Here is a 20,339-nt window from a genome sequence, read left to right on the forward strand (position 1 = left end):
GTTTTCTATTATAATTGGAATTCTGTAATATGTGTTCTTGGGGTAGGGAATAGAATTGGGAAAATTCAGAAATGTTAATTTATAAAGCCTCAAGAACCACAATCTTGTATTTGGTAGCTGCAAGATTTGCAGCAGATTTTGATTCTTATCATATCCTGGTCTCCTCATGCACTTCTGGTTATGATTTGCATTTTTTATTCAATATGAAACTTATTAACAGTAGAAATCAAATCCCTTTCAGTTAATCAGGACCAGTCATTTGCAATTGGCATAGAATATCCAGTTGCTGGTTTAGACCTGGGTATTTATGCTTTCTGCTAGATGACCATTAACAGAAGATAGATAAATCATTCCACCTCATATAGGATCCCTCCTAAAGAATGATTCATAACCAGGGGTGGTCTGTGCATAACCAATTAAGCACACTTTATGTATAATATTCACCAATAGGCCAATAAAATACCTCTTAAAATGTGCCTGGCTATAATCCTTTCTACCCATGTATCAAAAGAACCATTTTAAATAGATTCATTTGTTCCTTTGCATTTTTAGCATTATGCTGCTGCTTAAAACATTGTTATATTTCTAATCCATTGTGCAAAAAAATGTAAGTTGGAAATTACAAATCAATTGATTATTTTATTGAAAAGCAATGAATAACTTTTATCTTTGCAGTCCACTATATGGTCCTGATAAGTACAGGAAACATGCATCTAAAAATGCATATGGCTCCAGACCAGCGAGACCTGAAAGGAAGCAGCAGGCTTGCCACCACAGGGAATGCAAGTGGAACAAGCCAGGCCGTGGCAATGGAAGACATATGGCAAATGTTGAAATTGAGTTGGGGCCAATGCCTTTTGATCCAAAATATTAAATGGGTGTATTTGCATAAGTATGTGTTTTCAACATGTTCAAAACACGTCTGACTGCTGTTTATGGTACAGGTTTAAGAATAATGAAATATCTTTTCAAACAGTATGCATTTCATTTGACTGAATAACAAGACAGTAGATGTAGTTTTGCTAATCATTTTCCATCTGTATTTGAAAAGTGCTGTGTTGTGCAAGTATGTTGTGCTAAACAAATTTCAAGATTAAGTAAAAGTTAAAAGTTGCTGGATCTTTAGTGTACCAATAATTTGCGTTTGCTGGTATATGTGCATGAACTGTGAGTCTCTTGCCTTAGCAAATTTGCAATTTGCTATCGTGAACGTAAATTCCATACTGTATAAATTATTATTGTTGATGTGCCATATTTCTTAATTTTTTGAAGATTATTTTATTCCATGGCAAAAAATGTTCCATTTTATCTTGCCCTGTGGTGAATGCTTTGCACAGAAATATCTATCTTTATAATTTTGAGGCTGTATTTTTAATTTGAATTCAGTTACATTTCCATTTGACAGTGAACAATTGCAAGCAAACAAAAATGTTAAAACTAATCGATAATAAAAGTTCTTGCTTAATTTTTTTATGAACACCCTTGTGTTGCAAATTTGTATGTGTCCCCAAGTATTATACATGTTTATAAATCTGATTTACTGTGCACTTATGCAAATACTAAAAAAAAAGTCTATTTTTTAAACAGATCTTTTCATTAGATTTAACAACTTGGTTTTATGGCTATCGTTTGAGTGACTTGATTCCACAGACCTTTTCAAAGTCAACCTGATTCTAAAGAGGGAAGTCCTTAGTAGCATTCTGTATTTTCCTATTAGTTTTTAAGAAGATATTGATAGATTAAGATCTTTCTCAATAAATTCCTTAAATAATATTGCTGTACACAAGCAATTAGAGGACATAGTCATGAAAATGTTATTTTTGAATGTTCCGATTTTGACCTAATTTAACTACTCTTTATGAGCGTGTATGTTTGTGTACCAGTGGTAAAGTGCTTCCTGCTGAAAGGAACAATACTGTGCCATTAATTTCCCAAATGGAAGAGGGTGAGTTAATTCTGGTAATTGCAGGTCGTACCTCTGCCATGATAAACATTTATAAACTTCATGGTGCTTAAGTTTAGGAGTACAAAAATATTTAATTAGTTTAGATCTATAAAACATCAGTATTCAATTAGTACATGCACAAGTTGTGGCGACCCACTTTTTCTGCGCAGGCGAACCGGCTCACAAATAGCTAGCGTGCAGGGAGAGACTTTGGTAATGCACCTCTGATGTTATATCCGCCCGGAGAGGGTGGGCGCTAGGGATTAAATGCCAGCGCCACTAAGTTTGAATAAACTAGTCTTGAAACGGCTTACCGACTGCGTGTCGTCTCTAGCTCTGTATGTAGTACATCACTACAAAGTATCCTTTCTTGATAATGGAAAAAAAAATTAAGACTAAATTTACTCAACTCCAACACCACTGCTATTAAATATCCATCCCACACCTGTTTCAGATAAACACCTGACGTGGAGCCTGCCCTCACTGGAATGCATGTTGAGCAAGTGAACCTGTGCTGCTTGATTGCTTTCCGGGATCCAACTGAAGGGAATGAAACCTCTGTGATTCACCAACTCCTATCACAATTCCAATAGTAAATCAAGAGGTATATAAAGAGGTTCCTAGCTTGGGAACATAAATTGGGAGCAAATGTTCTCAGGGAATTGCACAGCAGAAATGTGGCAAATGTTCAGGGATTATTTGCATAGCATTCTGCTTAGGTAGGGAGGTAGGGAAAGGATGTGAGGGTAAAAGAACCATGGTGTACAAAGGATGTAGAAAATCTAGTTAAGAAAAGCTTACGAACGATTCAAGAAACTAAGTACTGTTAGAACTCTAGAAAATTACAGGGGTGCCAGGAAGGAGCTCAAGAATGTAATTAGGAGAGCTAGAAAGGGCCATGAGAAAATGAGAAAGGATTAAGGAAAACCCGAAGGCATTCTACAAGTATGTGAAGAACAAGAGGATGAGCCGCTTGAGAATAGGACCAATCAAGTGCGATAGTGGTAACGTGCATGGAGCCGAGGTACTTATGAGTACTTTGCTTCACCAGTGAAAAGGACCTTGGCAATTGTGGGGATAACAGAACTGCTTGAGTATAGATTTTAAGGAAGAGGATGTGCTGGAGCTTTTGAAAGGTATTAAGTTACATAAGTCACGGGGACTGGATGAGATATACTCCAGGCTACTGTGGGAAGTGAAGGAGGGGATTGCTGAGCCTCTGGTGATGATCTTTGCATCATCAATAGGGATGGGAGAAGTACCAGAGGATTGAAAGGTTGCAAATGTTATTCCCTTGTTCAAGAAAGGGAGTAGAGAACCCAGGAAATGATAGACCAGTGAGTCTTAACTTCAGTGGTGGGCAAGAGACTTTTTCCCAGGGCTGAAATGGCTAACATGATGGGGCATAGTTTTAAGGTGCTTGGAAGTAGCTACAAGGTGGATGACAGAGGTAAGTCACAGTGGTGGGTGCATGGAATACACTGCGGGTGAAGTTGGTGGAGGCGGATACAATAAAGTCTTTTAAGAGATTCAGATGGGTATATGGGGCTTAGAAAAATAGAGAGCTATGCAGTAGAGAAATTCTAGGCAGTCTCTAGAGTAGGTTACATGGTCAGCACCACATTGTGGGCTGAAGGGCTATGTTCTATATAAAAACCACCTTTGCAAATAACATTTTTTTCTGTTTTTAGATTGCAGTTCACATTTCTTAGGATGTATTAACTATTTTAACAGTTAAGGATATTTTTTTCAACACTTGTGTTGCTTAGTATAAACATTATTCAATATTATTACATCACTCTTTGAATAACTAATACTTATTGGTGTTATATATTTGATAGTTTTCCTATGTTTATAATTTGAATAGTGTTGATAAGAGAACATTATATATTTTCATTTCAGATTATTTCTGTTTCTTGTATCATATTTTCTGTATATTTTGGCTTATTTGCTATGTTGTACAGAAATATTTGTTTTCTGCTTGTCTTCTGTTAATCTCACAGATTTTTATCTAGAGGAGGGCAGAAAGTCTGTTCCTAAAATTTTAAGGAAGGCTAATTTTTGATTCTGGGTTTTGAAAAAAAATCGGGGGGGGGGGGAGTGGGGGAAGACAGCAAAATTCTTCCAACAGATTAAAATTATGGTCCTGAAGCTTTATGATAATGCAATGTCACATTTCGGTACTAAATGCATGTACATTGATGATTTGAAACTTGCTTGTTCAGATCCAAGTACCTTTCATGTTATTTATAGGTAAACACAAGAGATTCTGCAGGTACTGGAAATCCACAATAACCTGGTTTTGGGCCTGCTGAAGGGTTATAGCCCAAAACATTGACTCTTTATTCCTTTCTATAGATGCTGCCTGGCCTGCTGAGTTCCTCCAGCATTTTGTGTATTACTATATGTTATTTATAGATATTGTTAAAAACACGTTTTGATGTGAAGCTTCCATGTGGATATTTCTTCTGCATATATCACAGAAAACATTGTTTGTTTTACTGCGATATTTCCTGTATCCAGTGTGGGAGTAGCTGTCTACCAGGATGGGTATTGTCTAGTGTGGAGGTTTTGATAGTGCTCATTGCTGTGTCTGGGTCAGTCCTAATACTGACAGGCAGTAACATTGTGGAACAATGCTATTTTTTTTTAACCATATTTTCAGGGTAGCTGGTCAGAGCCTTTAATCATTTAAAAACAAGCTACTTTAAAAATTAAGAGCTAATATGCATGGGAGAGCATGAGGGTACAGGGTGTGGAAAGAAGACAGATTCAACACAACCTCCTGGACTGGCTGGGGGAAAAAACTAAATGGCATAAATTTGACAGAAATATAAAGGATATGTATAAATAAATGATAGACTGTTAAAGAATAATAAATGTCTCCTATTGCACACCTGCTAAACTGGAGCTGCAAGTGTAAAGTATTAAGAAATATTACAATCACCTATCACCCTACAGATCCAACGTATAATCCTCCGTAATTTCCGCCACATCCTACGGGATCCCACCACCAACCACATCTTCCCCTCCCCACCACTCTCGGCTTTCCGCAGGGATCGCTCCCTACGCGACTCCCTTGTCCATTCATCCCCCCCCATCGACCTCCCTCCAGGCACTCATCCCTGCAAACGGAAGAAGTGCCACACCTGCCCCCACACTTCTTCCCTCACCACCATCCCTAGGCCCCAGACAGTCCTTTCAGGTGAGGCACCACTTCACCTGCGTGTCAACTGGTGCTCCCGATGTGGCCATTTATACATTGGGGAGACCCGCCGCAGACCGGGAGACCGATTTGCCGAACACCGGCGCTCAGTCCTCCAGCAGTGACGGGATCTCCCTGTGGCCACAAACTTCAATTCCACAGACCGCTCCCACTCCAACATGTCTGTCTATGGCCTCCTCTACCGTCAAGATGAGGCCACACGCAGGTCGATGGAGCAACACCTTATCTCCTGCCTAGGTAGCCTCCTACCTGCCGGCATGAACATCCAACTCACTGACCACCATTGATACCCCTCCCCTACCCTTACCCCCATCCCTATCTATTATTTTAGTCTGGTTCTCTTTCTCTTCCCCCCCCTCACTGTAATCTCCCCCCAGCTTTACATTTCTTTCTCTTTTCCCATAATTCTCCACCTTCCCCCAGCCCATTTCCCTCCAGACTATCACTTCCCAGCTCTCTACTTCATCCCTCCCCCCACTTCTTATCCCCTCTCCACTACCCAATGTTACTTCACTCCTGATGAAGGGTTTCGGCCCGAAACGTCGTCACTACCTCCTCCCATAGATTCTGTCTGGCCTGCTGAGTTCTCCAGCATTTTGTGTTTTTTAAATTTATTTCCAGCATCTGCAGATTCACTCGTGTTGCATTCCAATCTGAGTGTTGTTTGTTGAATTTAGTTTTCTGCTTTGCACTCTTCAGTTTCTGTAACGTGCACTTTTAGGGATGGAACAATATTGTGCTTGATATATCATCATTGGCAAGCTGTGTGACTGATGACTGAAAGGAGATAGAGCCTTGTGTTCATGGAGGCTTGCAATTTCTTCACAAACCAAGGATATAAACAAATGTATTGTTACATAATAAATTTCAATGTTTCTGTTAAATGTTAATTGATTCCTAAAAGAATTTCAATGTAAAACTGATTCGGCCCAACTTGGCCCGTGGCTTTAATAAGGTGTAATTAGCTCAACAGGTAGATGATCAGGTACATTCTCAACTATTGAAGCCAAAAGAAAGCTTTGAAGGGACACAGCTTGAGGTCAATTAGAAGCTAATTGCCATTGACCAATGAAATACTTTGCTGAAAAGTTGTGTGTTTAATTCTGTAGCATATTATTTAAGGTCAGAAGAAGCCAACAAGTTGGTACATATCTTTCTGAGACCAGATAAACAATAAATCTGAAATTATTCTGTTGTAATAATTGCTTGGTGTGAAAGTATGAATTTGAAATCAGCTGAAACTGTGGTTCTATAAAAGTGATTTCTTTATTTTCTGCTTCCCAATAAATTAATTTATTTGCTCTTGACATATCTCAAAGGATGAATCAACTGTTAATTTAGATTGTGGAATTTTACATATTGGACCTTTGCAAATATTTCAGAATGGTAGAGCACTGAGCTGAAAATTTTTCTCCAGTGGGTAATTATGACCGCGATCGTAATGAAGAATTTAAGATATGAAAATACAATGTAGGATTTCTCTTTTTTTTAGACTGTACAGAGATTTGAGATTGGAAAGAATGAGGTGAGTTAATAAAATTATTATAAAGATGACAAAATGGACCATAAGACATAGGAGTGGACTTAGGTCAATCAGCCAAACTTCTGATTTGGAAAAGGTGGCACCTCCTTCAAGTAGGCTTCAATTATATCAGCGCCGAAGAAGAGCATAGTGAGCTGACTTGGTGACTCTGTACCACTTACATCCATAGTGATAGTGTTTTGAGAGGATGGCTAAGCACAGATCCAGTGTAATATTTAAGTCTGTCTCACTGTCGTAGGCTGAATCAAAAGTCGTGCTGAATCAGCACATAAGAGGGAGTTTGAAAATCTGGGTGCGAGATGTCACAACAACACTCTATGGCAGCAGGAGAATAAACTTCCGGAGAAGGGAACCAGAGGTTCATAAGCCAGTGCTCGTCGGAGGTGAAGAGTTTTTGCAACATTAAATTCCTAGTTGTTATTATTTTGGAGGACCTGTCCCGGACCCAGCATGTAAGTGCAACTACAAACAGGAGTTTGCAGAGATTCGGCATGATATCTAGACAAAGTTCTAAAGCTGTGTAGTGGAGAGTAGATTGCCTGGCTCAATCACAGCCTAGTATGGAAACATAAATGCCCTTGGACAGTAAATCCTACGAAAAGTAGTGAATATGGCCCAGTTCATCACAGGTAAGGCCCTCTGAACCTTTGAGCACATCCACATGAAATGCTGTTGCAGAAAAGCAGCATTCATCATCAAGGATCCCCACCACACGGCACATCCCGTCTACTGCTGCTATCAGGAATAATGCACCAGAACGTTCACTCAACTTCACTTACCCCATCATTGGAATGTTCCCACAACCAATGGACTCACTTTCAAGGACTCTATCTCACGGTCTAAATATTTATTTCTTAATTATTGTTGTTTCTTCTTTTCGTATTTGCGTAGACTTCAGTACTCTGGTTGAATGCCCTAGTTGGGCAGACTTTTATTGCTTGTTACGGTTATTATTCCACACTGATTATGCACACAAGACTGAATTGCAGGCTTGTACATAGTAACAAATACTTGGATGATAAAATTTGAATTTTAATGATCGTGAAAATTGCAGGAATTAAAAGCAGAGGAAGATAATAATAAACATGGCTGCAGCAATGGAGAAGGGCTTGGTACCAGGTAGGGAGCTGGCTGGTGGTTATCTGGTGATATCCTCGATGAGAGTTGGTATCCCTATTGTAAAAGGCAAGGGTGGGACATACAAATATTAAAGAAACTCCGACCGGAAACATCCCACCGCGTTAAGGCAGAACTGAGAAGTTACCGGGAAAGTTAAAGCGCAACTGCCGGCTCCGGGATCACGTGATAGCGCATGCGCACAGGCCGGCTGACATGGCGCTGGGCCGGTTAACTTTCCCTCAGCTGGCGCTGACAGCCGCTCTGGGCGTAGCAAGCGGGGTGTACATCTATAACCCATGGTACAAGCAACAACGCCAGCCGACGGCCAAGATGCAGGATGACCCGGAGCGCCAGTGTCCGCACTGCAGCCCAGTACCCAATCTGGAGACCGGCGCCATCGACCAACACATTGCGACCACGGACAATCTGCAACCAAGGTAGAGCATCCGACACACCGCTGGGTACAAACCCCCAAACCGGTACAACATCCCACCCACCGCCAGGTACAAACCCCCCAAACCGGTACAACATCCCACCCACCGCCAGGTACAAACCCCCCAAACCAGTACAACATCCCACCCACCGCCAGGTACAAACCCCCCAAACCAGTACAACATCCCACCCACCGCCAGGTACAAACCCCCCAAACCAGTACAACATCCCACCCACCGCCAGGTACAAACCCCCCAAACCGGTACAACATCCCACCCACCACCAGGTACAAACCCCCAAACCGGTACAACATCCCACCCACCGCCAGGTACAAACCCCCAAACCGGTACAACATCCCACCCACCGCCAGGTACAAACCCCCCAAACCAGTACAACATCCCACCCACCGCCAGGTACAAACCCCCCAAACCGGTACAACATCCCACCCACCGCCAGGTACAAACCCCCCAAACCGGTACAACATCCCACCCACCGCCGGGAACAAACCCCCCCAAACCGGTACAACATCCCACCCACCGCCAGGTACAAACCCCCAAACCGGTACAACATCCCACCCACCGCCAGGTACAAACCCCCAAACCGGTACAACATCCCACCCACCGCCAGGTACAAACCCCCCAAACCAGTACAACATCCCACCCACCGCCGGGAACAAACCCCCCCAAACCGGTACAACATCCCACCACCGCCGGGTACAAACCCCCCAAACCGGTACAACATCCCACCCACCGCCGGGAACAAACCCCCCCAAACCGGTACAACATCCCACCCACCGCCAGGTACAAACCCCCAAACCGGTACAACATCCCACCCACCGCCAGGTACAAACCCCCAAACCGGTACAACATCCCACCCACCGCCAGGTACAAACCCCCCAAACCAGTACAACATCCCACCCACTGCCAGGTACAAACCCCCCAAACCGGTACAACATCCCACCCACCGCCGGGAACAAATCCCCCAAACCGGTACAACATCTGACCCACCGCCGGGTACAAACCCCCAAACCGGTACAACATCCCACCCACCGCCAGGTACAAACCCCCAAACCGGTAAAACATCTGACCCACCGCCGGGTACAAACCCCCCAAACCGGTACAACATCCCACCCACCGCCAGGTACAAACCCCCCAAACCGGTACAACATCCCACCCACCGCCGGGAACAAACCCCCCCAAACCGGTACAACATCCCACCCACCGCCAGGTACAAACCCCCCAAACCGGTACAACATCCGACCCACCGCCGGGTACAAACCCCCCAAACCGGTACAACATCCCACCCACCGCCGGGTACAAACCCCCCAAACCGGTACAACATCCCACCCACCGCCGGGAACAAATCCCCCTAAACTGGTAAAACATCCGACCCAACGCCAGGTACAAACCCCCCAAACCTGTACAACATCCCACCCACCGCCGGGTACAAACCCCCCAAACCGGTAAAACATTCGACACACCACCGGGAATAAAACCCCCCAAACCGGTAAAACATCCCACCCACCGCTGGGTACAAACCCCCCAAACCGGTACAACATCTAACACACCGCCGGGTACAAACCCCCCAAACCGGCACAACATCTCACCCACCGCCGGGAACAAACCCCCCAAACCGGTAAAACATTCGACACACCACCGGGAATAAAACCCCCCAAACCGGTAAAACATCCGACCCACCGCTGGGTACAAACCCCCCAAACCGGTACAACATCCCACCCACCGCCAGGTACAAACCCCCCAAACCGGTACAACATCTAACACACTGCCGGGTACAAACCCCCAAACCGGTAAAACATCCAACACACCGCCGGGTACAAACCCCCCAAACCGGCACAACATCTCACCCACCGCCGGGAACAAACCCCCCAAACCGGTACAACATCCCACCCACCGCCAGGTACAAACCCCCCAAACCAGTACAACATCCCACCCACCGCCGGGTACAAACCCCCCAAACCGGTACAACATCCCACCCACCGCCGGGAACAAATCCCCCTAAACTGGTAAAACATCCGACACACCGCCGGGTACAAACCCCCCAAACCGGCACAACATCTCACCCACCGCCGGGAACAAACCCCCCAAACCGGTACAACATCCCACCCACCGCCAGGTACAAACCCCCCAAACCAGTACAACATCCCACCCACCGCCGGGTACAAACCCCCCCAAACCGGTAAAACATCCGACACACCGCCGGGTACAAACCCCAAACCGGTAAAACATCCGACACACCGCCGGGTACAAACCCCAAACCGGTAAAACATCCGACACACCGCTGGGTACAAACCCCCCAAACCGGCACAACATCCGATACACTGCCGGGTACAAACCCCCAAACCGGTACAACATCCGATACACCGCCGGGTACAAACCCCCAAACCGGTACAACATCTAACACACTGCTGGGTACAAACCCCCCAAACCGGTACAACATCCCACCCACCGCCGGGTACAAACCCCCCCAAACCAGTAAAACATTCGACACACCGCCGGGTGCAAACACCCCCCAAACCGGTAAAACATCCGACACACCGCTGGGTACAAACCCCAAACCGGTAAAACATCCAACACACCGCCGGGTGCAAACACCCCCCAAACCGGTAAAACATCCGACACACCGCTGGGTACAAACCCCCCAAACCGGTAAAACATCCAACACACCGCCGGGTACAAACCCCCAAACCGGTAAAACATTCGACACACCGCCGGGTGCAAACACCCCCCAAACCGGTAAAACATCCGACACACCGCCGGGTGCAAACACCCCCCAAACCGGTAAAACATCCGACACACCGCTGGGTACAAACCCCCCAAACCGGTAAAACATCCAACACACCGCCGGGTACAAACCGCCCCCAATCCGGAACAACATCCCACCCACCGCCAGGTACAAACCACCCCAAACCGGTACAACATTCGACACACACCGCCGGGTACAAACCCCCCAAACCGGTAAAACATCCGACACACCGCCGGGTACAAACCCCCCAAACCGGAACAACATCTAACACACTGCCGGGTACAAACTCCCAAACCGGTAAAACATCCAACACACCGCCGGGTACAAACCCCCCAAACCGGCACAACATCTCACACACCGCCGGGTACAAACCCCCCAAACCGGCACAACATCTCACCCACCGCCGGGTACAAACCCCCCAAACCAGTACAACATCCCACCCACCGCCAGGTACAAACCCCCCAAACCAGTACAACATCCCACCCACCGCCAGGTACAAACCCCCCAAACCAGTACAACATCCCACCCACCGCCAGGTACAAACCCCCCAAACCGGTACAACATCCCACCCACCGCCAGGTACAAACCCCCCAAACCGGTACAACATCCCACCCACCGCCGGGTGCAAACACCCCCCAAACCGGTAAAACATCCGACACACCGCCGGGTGCAAACACCCCCCAAACCAGTAAAACATCCGACACACCGCCGGGTACAAACCCCCAAACCGGCACAACATCTCACCCACCGCCGGGAACAAACCCCCAAACCGGCACAAAATCCGATACACCGCTGAGTACTACCCTGTCAAACGGGTACAACTCCGTCCCACTGCCAGAGTACATTTTCTTGCTTCCCCCCTCCCCCACTGCCCACTGCCCAAACTGGTATTGGATCTGTCCCTCTGCGTTGGAGACTACCAGAAGCTCCTGTTTCTAACTCTATAGTTCAATTTCTGAGGCAGCATGACACCATTGGCTGCAGCATCCTCAGCTGGCAGGGTTTTGTTGGTACTAGGTTCCAGTTGTAAATAACATACCTGACTTATGAAAAGTAGCAAGCTTCTGCTGTGCTACCAGTATTTATTCCATTGAACCATAGAACATTACAGCACAGAAACAGGGCCTTTTGGCCCTTCTTGGCTGTACCAAACCATTTTTCTGCCTAGTCCCACTGACCTGCACCGACCTTATCCCTCCATACCGCTCTTATCCATGTACCTGTTCAAAATAGAACCATTGAACATTACAGCACAGAAACAGGCCTTTTGGCCCTTCTTGGCTGTGCTGAACCAATTCCTTTTATATTTAGTAGTAGTTCAATAACACCTTAGAGTCTCAACACTGCTCCATGCCCTTAAGTCAAGCAAATAAAATAAAAGTAAAGAATGTAACCAAATATTTGATGGAAGGTAGATTAAAAGGGGAAGGAGTTTGGAGAACGATTTCTCGTCTTTTGCCGGTAAGGAAATGAACAGCAGTGACATTGAATGGTCGGAATTAGAGGAATGTGGGTCTCTTAGATTGTTGAGTTGAGGAGAGTTATGATTGAGTGTCTGACATTGCAGGATTTGAACACAAAGATCAAAAGGGTATTGTTTAGTCAGGAAGTAATGTGGGTCACAGAACTCCTGGTACATGTCAGCAAGACCTGATGCAGGTTAGGACATAGGCAGCAATTTTAAATGGTCTTAAGCAAGAACAAACTGGTGGCTGAATTCAGCAGACTGGCAACAACTGTGGAGACAGAGAGGATGAGAATGTGCAGTAGGAAATCGTGGAGGAGTACAGGACTAACAAAAAGTTATGTTGGAATAGTCAGGTGTGCAGTTAATATAAGTGTGAATAATGTTTTCAATAGCAGGTGAGTACATTAGCAAAGTCAAATGTTTTCTGTGGAGGTAGAAATAGCCAACCTTTGTGATCTGCAGTCATGTTGTTGGCATTTCATGTCAGGGTCACATTCAGTTGCAATCTAGGACTACACACTTGGGGTGTTTTGATAGGAGTCGAATGATTTGGCCAGAAATTCAAAAACTCATGCCATAGAGTTGTACAGCTCAGAAATGGCCCTTTAACCCATTCAGTGACCTTTTTGACCATCTATATTAATTCCACATGCCTGGAATAAAACCATTCACTTCAGTGTTTATTTAAGTGTCTGTCTAAACGTGTCTTAAATATAGTAATTGTTCTGACTCTACTATCTCTGGCATTGGAAGTATCAACCATTCTCTTTGGAGAAGAATGAAAATTTGTTCCTCAGATTCTCTTTAAAACTTCTCATGTTCTCCTTAAACCTATGTTGGATGGGTGCCACAGTAGCATAGCAGTGAGTGTGATGTTATTGCAGCTCAGATTGTTCCGGGGTTCAGAGTTCAATTCCGACACCATTCTGTAAGGAGTCTCTGTACATCCTCCCCGGGGAATGCGTGGGTTAATTTGGACATTGTAAATTGTCCCTTGATTATGTTAGAGTTAGTTGGGGTTGTGGGGTTGCTGGGGCAGTATGGCTGGAAGGGCCTGCTCCTTAAGACCATAAAACCATAAGACATAGGAGCAAAATTTAGCCATTTCTCCCATCGAGCCTGGCTTTGCCATTTCATGATGGTTGATCCATATCTCCTCTTAGCCCTAATCTCCTGCCTCCTACCCCCACCAATATCCCTTCATGCCTGACCAATCAAGAATCTATCATCCCCTGCCTTAAATATACCCAATGACTTTGCCTCTACAGTTGCCTGTGGCAACAAATTCCACTGATTCATCACTCTCTGGCTAAAGGTATTTCTCCTCATCTCCATTCTAAAAGGACACCACTCAGGTCAAATCAAGTCAAGTCACTTATTATTGTCATTTCGACCATAACTGCTGGTACAGTACATAGTAAAAACGAGACAGTGTTTTTCAGGGCTATAGTGTTACATGACACAGTACAAAAACTAGACTGAATTACGTAAAAAACAACACAGAAGCAAAAAAAAAAACAACTACACTAGACTATGGACCTACCCAGGACACTCTCTTCTGAGGATGTGACCTCTGGTCCTAGACTCTCCCACCAAAGGAAACATTCTCTCCACATCCACTCTTATCAAGGCCTTTCAACATTGGATAAGTTTCAATTAGGTCATCTGAATTCTAGTGAATACAGGCCCTGGGCCATTAAATGTTATTCATATGACAAGCTGTTCGAACCTGGAATCATTTTTGTGAACCTCCTTTGAACTTTCTCCAGTTTCAGCACATCCTTTACAGGATAAGAAAACTGCTCACTATACTCCAAGTGAGGCCTCACCAGTGCTTTATAAAGTCTCAACATTACATCCTTGCTTTTATATTCTAGTCATCTTGAAATGAATGCTAACATTGCATTTGCCTTCCTCACCACAGACTCAATCTGCAAATTAACTTTTAGGGAAGGATTCCCAAGTCTCTCTCTGCCTCGGATTTTTTGTATTTTCTCTCCATCTATGAAATAGTCAACCCTTTCATTTTTTCTACCAAAGTGCATGACCATATACTTCCCAACACTGTATTCCATCTGCCACTTCTTTGCCCAATCTCCTAATCTGTCTGAGTCCTTCTGTAGGTTCTCTACTTCCTTAAAACTCCTGCCCCTTCACCTATCTTAGTATCATCTGCAAACTTGGCAACAGAGCTATCAAATCCATCATCCAAATTATTGACATGTAACGTAAAAAAAATTGGGCCCAACACAGACCCCTGTGGAACACCACTAGTCACCGGCAACCAACCAGAAAAGGCTCCCTTTAATTCCGTTCTTTGCCTCCTGCCAATCCGCCACTGCATTATCTGTGCTAGAATCTTTCCTGTAATACCACGGGCTCGTAGCTTGTTAAACAGACTGATGTGTGGCACCTTATCAACTGCCATCTGAAAATCTAATTACACAACATCAACTGATTCTCCTTTGTCTATCCTGCTCGTTATTTCTTCAAAGATTTCCAACAGATTTGTCCCTTCTGCCCGCAAGGATGTTGGACCCTGTCGGGTTCAGGTGTAACCCATCCCTTTTGCACAGGTCATACCTTCCCTAAGAAGAGATCCTAATGATCCAAAAATCTGAACCCCTGTCCCCTGCACCAGTTCTTCAGCCACACATTCACCTGCCAAATTATCCTACTCCTACCCTTGCTGGTGTGTGGCATGGGCAGCATTTCAGGGATTACTAACCTGGAAGTCCTGTTTCTCAACTTTCTACCTAGCTCCCTAATATCTCTCCAGGACCTCTTCGCTTAGTCTACCTATGTCATTGGTGCTGACATGTACCAAAACCTCTGGCTGTTCTCACTTGCCCTTGTCAATGCCATGAACCTGATCCAAAACATTCCAAGATCCTGGTACCAGAGAGACAGCGTACCATCCGGGTGTGCTCACAGAACCTACTCTGCACTGTATCGCTAAATAAATAAAATAACTGTGTGGAAGGATTGAGAGATGATGTTAGGTTAAACTGGGTTGTGAAGTGCATGTGCTTTGACTGATGTCACTAAGGAACAAAGTGCTGTGAGAAATAGGAGGAAGTGTGCTAATATCATAGGAACAGAAGCCCTACAAAAGCAGTTGATCCCATAGCTGTAAGAGAATAAATAAGAATGAAAATAGTTCTAACCAGCTGGATAATGATAAGAGTTTCTTGTCAGCATATTTGTGTGGAGAGATATTGCCATGCTTCAGCGTTTCCCATATCATAATGAAATTTTACCAAATATTTTTACTATTTTGGCTCTAATCTTCTTAGGAATGTCTTGAGGTTTGAAAATCATTCTAGATACAATTTGTTATTTTTTTAAAGGCCTCTGTAAATTATAGATTGTTGTTGAATAAACTTTTCCCGGGCTTCAACCAGATATGGGTATCGATTGTAACGAATGACAGTTTATGCCATCTTCACCAGGGATGATTGATGCCTGTACCTGGCTGGGAGCCCAAGAAGAGTTTATTCGTCATATATTCTGAGAAAGCACAAGATCCTTTTTCAGATTAAGTTGTGTTTTCATTATGTCTACAGTGAGGCAATTCACCTTCCTTTGTGAGAATATTGAGGAAGGTTTACGTCAAGCATTCATTCAGAGAGAGTCCTAAATTGATACAAATTTTCATTTAGCATCATTCAAATATGCATGGATGGTAATGAATATGTTTGGATATGACTAGCTAGAATAAAATTCACCTGTCCTTGCAATGAGTGGCATAGGACCGATATCTGAGGCAGGATATCCAACGTTCAGAGATTGATAGAAAAATTGCCAAACTTCAGGTTTAAGGTCTTTTTATTTACGTGCCCATATAAGGGAAAGGGAAGAGAGTGTGAAGTGAGTTATTGCCATCATTAAATCTAGAAAGCTGATGTAAGTTAAATTATTTGGCAGTGTTCTTAAAGTTTTAAACATATCTCTTGCTATGGAATATTTGTATGTATTCATCTAATTAAGTATTGGGAATTCTACTTTATGAGGAAAAGATTTTTAAAAATCTAGGATAAATTAGCTTCTGTAGAATGCAGTTTTGTTGAATTACTGCTTTTGTTAAATTAATGGAATATCAGTGGGGACCTCCATGCAGCTCTAAGGTTTGCTTCGTCATAGAGGTGGTCATGTTTGGATTTAGAGTGTTATCTAGTAATAAGTGATTTAAGCAGAGATTAAGCCATCTGAGTTTAGAATGAGAGAAGTAAAACAAAAAAAAGTTTAGAGCTTGATGGAATGGATGTGAAGTTGACTCATTTGTGTAGAAATAGGGCTAGTTGTTGGCCACTTGGGAGATAGATTTCCTTGAATCATACAAAAATGCAGCATGGATAAAGGCCCTTTGGCCCTTGAAATGAACAGCAACCATGATGCCCACCCAGCTAATCCCCATTTCCCTCAAAACCTTGCTCCTTCATATGCTTCTTGGGATTTTATTGTACCTGCCTCAGCCAGACTTCACTTCCCAAAAGGCTTGGATTCTTAGATATATCGAAGAGAGATATCAATAGATTTTTAAATAGTAAGTGAATCGATGGTTATGGAGTTAGACCAAGAAGGTGGTGCTGAAGTAAAAGATCAACTAAAATGTAGTTTAATGTTGGAATGTTTTAGAATTATATTCAGTTAATCTCTATAATTATTTAACTTTTCCACAAGTTTTGTTGTATAGATTAGATTCTGGAGCAGTGGAAAACAAAATTGCTTCAGTGGCTTTGAGGAAGAGATTCGGTATGCTCTCAGGGCTAGGCTTAATCCTAAAAGGGAGAGTAAGCATCTCTTTAACTAATGAATCCTGCTCAAATGTCTGATTGCTTTTTTTGTTGCAGCTTCTATTTCCACCAATGCCTTAATTACATGGGATGTGATAATTTGATTAGAGGAGCTACCTCTTAAACTGTTGCTGCAAGTAAACAGTGGTTTTGATTTTTGTGGCACTTAGACTTTTCCCCAATTTTCCCCATTGGGAGACTGAATGCCATACTTCTTGTCATGATCACTCTAGGGTAGGAAGGACTGTCAGGTGTGAAGAAGGTATAAAGGGCCTGCTAAGGTTACCTGTAAGTGAAGTACGTGTGGCAAAACGTGCTCATCTCCAGAGCAGAAAATTGAATACAAAAGTACAGAATTATTGGCTAGTTTTGACACCAGAGATGCAGTAAGTCATGCATTATTCGTGTCCTCCTATAAAGAAGGATGCTAGTACGATGGAAGTAGTTAAGAAAATGTTTATTAAAGTAATATGGAATGGTTGGTGTGTCTTCTGAGGAAAGGTTGGACAGGCTAGACTTGTATCCACTGGAGTTTACCAAAGCGAGAGGTTTAATTGAAATGTGTTAGATCCTCTGGAGCTATATTTAGAGGATGTTTCAGAAACAGAATTAGGTTTCATACCACCAGCATATGTTGTGAAATTTGTTAACTTTGTAGCAGCTGTACAATGCAATACAGTATAATAAAAGGAAAAAAACTGAATTACAGCAAATATATGTCAAATAAGTAGTGCAAAAACAAAAATAAAACATGGTAAAGTAGTGTTCGTGGTTTCAATGTCCATTCAGAAGTCGGATGGCAGAGGGAATGAAGCTGCTCCTGAGTTGCTGATTGTGTGCCTTCAGGCTTCTGTAGCTCATTTCTGATTGTAACAGCGAGAAGGCGGCATGTCCAAGGTAGTGGGGTCCTTAATGATGGATGTTGCCTTTTTGAGGCACTGCTCCTTGAAGATGTCTTTTATACTATGGAGACTAGTGCCCATGTTGGAGCTGACTAGTTTTACAACTTTCTGCAGCTTACCTTGATCCTGTACAGTAGCACCCCCCCCCCCCCCCCCACCCCACCACCATACCAGAATGCTGTTTCTGGTACATCTGTAGAAATTTTTGAGTGTTTTAGGTGTTCAAACTTCTAATGAAATCTAGCCACTGTCTTGCCTTCTTTATAGTTCCATTGATATGCTGGAACCAGGTTAGGTGTTTAGAGATATTGACATCCAGGAACTTGAAGTTGCTCACGGTCTATTTATAAGGATTAGTATGTGTTCCTTCGTCTTACCCTTTCTGAAGTCCACAATCAACTCTTTGATCTTACTGACGTTGAGTGCAAGGTTGTTGCTACAACACCAGTGAACTATCTCATTCCTGTATGCCCTCTCATCTCCATCTGAGATTCTGCCAACAATGATTCTTCCTTGGGAAAATCCAGAACTAGGGGTTTCCGTTTGAAACTAAGCATCTCTATTTTAGAAAGAATTTAGTTGGAAGTAGTTCTTTTGGAGGTTTTTTTTTTGAAATCTCTTCCTCGAAGTATAGTGGAAGCAGTATAAATGTCAATTTTTGCAATGTTCCGTTCTGTGATTACTGCTTCTGTAATGCTATTTTCTGCTTAACTATAATTAAGGATAACTGTCTTGGCAGCTCTTTCATTAAATTATGTTTAAGTAGATTAGCATGTACAGATTAAGGTAGTGTACTTCAGAGATAATTATCTTAAATTGCTGCACTACATTTTTGTCAGTCCCCCAGTTACAAAAGGGTTCTATTCCTAACTTCATAACTCAAAGTGCTCATAAATCAAAAATGAACAATAATAGTAAGTGGGAGAGGTTTAAAGAAATGGCTGTGACAAGTGAGTGAGCAGTTGTGGGACGAGCAGCTGCCAGTTGGCCTTATGGATTCAGTGTGAGTGACTGCTCAGTGCTCCCACCCTGCCACTTTCCCAAACACTTGTCCATATGTACGGCATGTCCGTAACTTAAGGAGGAGCTGGAGAAACAATCAGATCAGACATGAGTCCATTTGACAGGATGAGTAGGATGTTCAATAAACAGTATGGGTTGGAATAATAACCAGTCCTGCTGAAGGGTTTCAGCCTGAAACATCGACTGTACTCTTCCGTAGATGCTGGCTGGCCTGCTGAGTTCATCCAGTATTTTCTGTATGTTGCTTGGATCTATAGCATCTGAAGATTTACTCTTGCTTGTGATGGAATAATATTTTGTTCTTTTGAAGAAAAGTCCTTATTTGGTTCTTGGTTGTTTTCTGTTAAGTTTCTTTATCTGCATGATCTTTTTATAGTCTTTTCTGGAGGATCCTGAACAATTAGGATGTGCCCTTTTGTGCCAAAGTCGACCTTTGATCTGTTAGCTAGTCAAGTAATTGATGCTTCGGAGAGCTAGTGACTAAAGGAGTTTATTATACCAGTTCACTTACAGAGCAATTTCAGAGTTCAAAAGAATGAATGTAGTATTATGGATCTGTTAATCAAACTACTGGTATGACAATGTTCAGGTTTTGACATATGAAGCTATAGACTCCAAACTAATTCATTAAAATTGGGTATAATTTTCTTCTTTGCTTTCAGAAAAAAATCTTTTTTTAGTTTTGCTGAATTAGATGTTTCTAATGACTTGCTTAATGTCCTAGAATAAATATTTTTTTTGTAATAGTAAGCAACTCTGAACTGAGGCAGATGAAAGTGCCATTGAATTCTATGCAGAATGCTGATTCTTCACAGGTGATTGGTTAGATGACAAGATAATGAGGAATATCTCATTCAACACCCTGAAATGTGTAGAGCATTCATCCGCTTCTTAATTGATTCTGAGCTTTGTGTCTAGGAATTTGCACCCCACATTCATCAGAAATTTTCAGACCTTCCATCTTTAATTTCTTTCAGCAGAAACTGGTTCACCTAGTAAAAAATACAGCATGAGTTTTTAAACAAAATATTCTGCAGATGTTAGAAATCTTGAGGAACACACTCAAAGTGCTGGTGCAACTTAGCAGGTTAGGCAGTATCTATGAAAAGGAACAAACAGTCA

At 43.1% G+C, this 20,339-nt stretch overlaps 2 protein-coding genes across 7 annotated transcripts in view; both read left to right on the forward strand.

Annotated features, from left to right (window-relative positions):
* ccpg1 (cell cycle progression 1) overlaps window positions 1-1,477 on the forward strand; it is a 69,603-nt gene extending 68,126 nt beyond the window's left edge. For all 4 annotated transcript variants that reach the window (XM_059952498.1, XM_059952500.1, XM_059952499.1 and 1 more), the window contains one exon: window positions 676-1,477. In XM_059952498.1, coding sequence (XP_059808481.1) covers window positions 676-874 — 199 coding nt within the window. In that variant the 3' untranslated portion in view covers window positions 875-1,477. The remainder of the gene's footprint in view (window positions 1-675) is intronic.
* Window positions 1,478-8,024: 6,547 nt separating this feature from the next.
* Window positions 8,025-20,339, forward strand: part of LOC132382380 (protein PIGBOS1-like) — a 34,685-nt gene continuing 22,370 nt past the window's right edge. For all 3 annotated transcript variants that reach the window (XM_059952502.1, XM_059952503.1, XM_059952504.1), the window contains exon 1: window positions 8,025-8,270. In XM_059952502.1, the coding sequence (XP_059808485.1) occupies window positions 8,047-8,270 (224 nt within the window). In that variant the 5' untranslated portion in view covers window positions 8,025-8,046. The remainder of the gene's footprint in view (window positions 8,271-20,339) is intronic.

Source organism: Hypanus sabinus, chromosome 28 (genome assembly GCF_030144855.1).
Source record: "Hypanus sabinus isolate sHypSab1 chromosome 28, sHypSab1.hap1, whole genome shotgun sequence".
Lineage (NCBI taxonomy): Eukaryota > Metazoa > Chordata > Chondrichthyes > Myliobatiformes > Dasyatidae > Hypanus > Hypanus sabinus.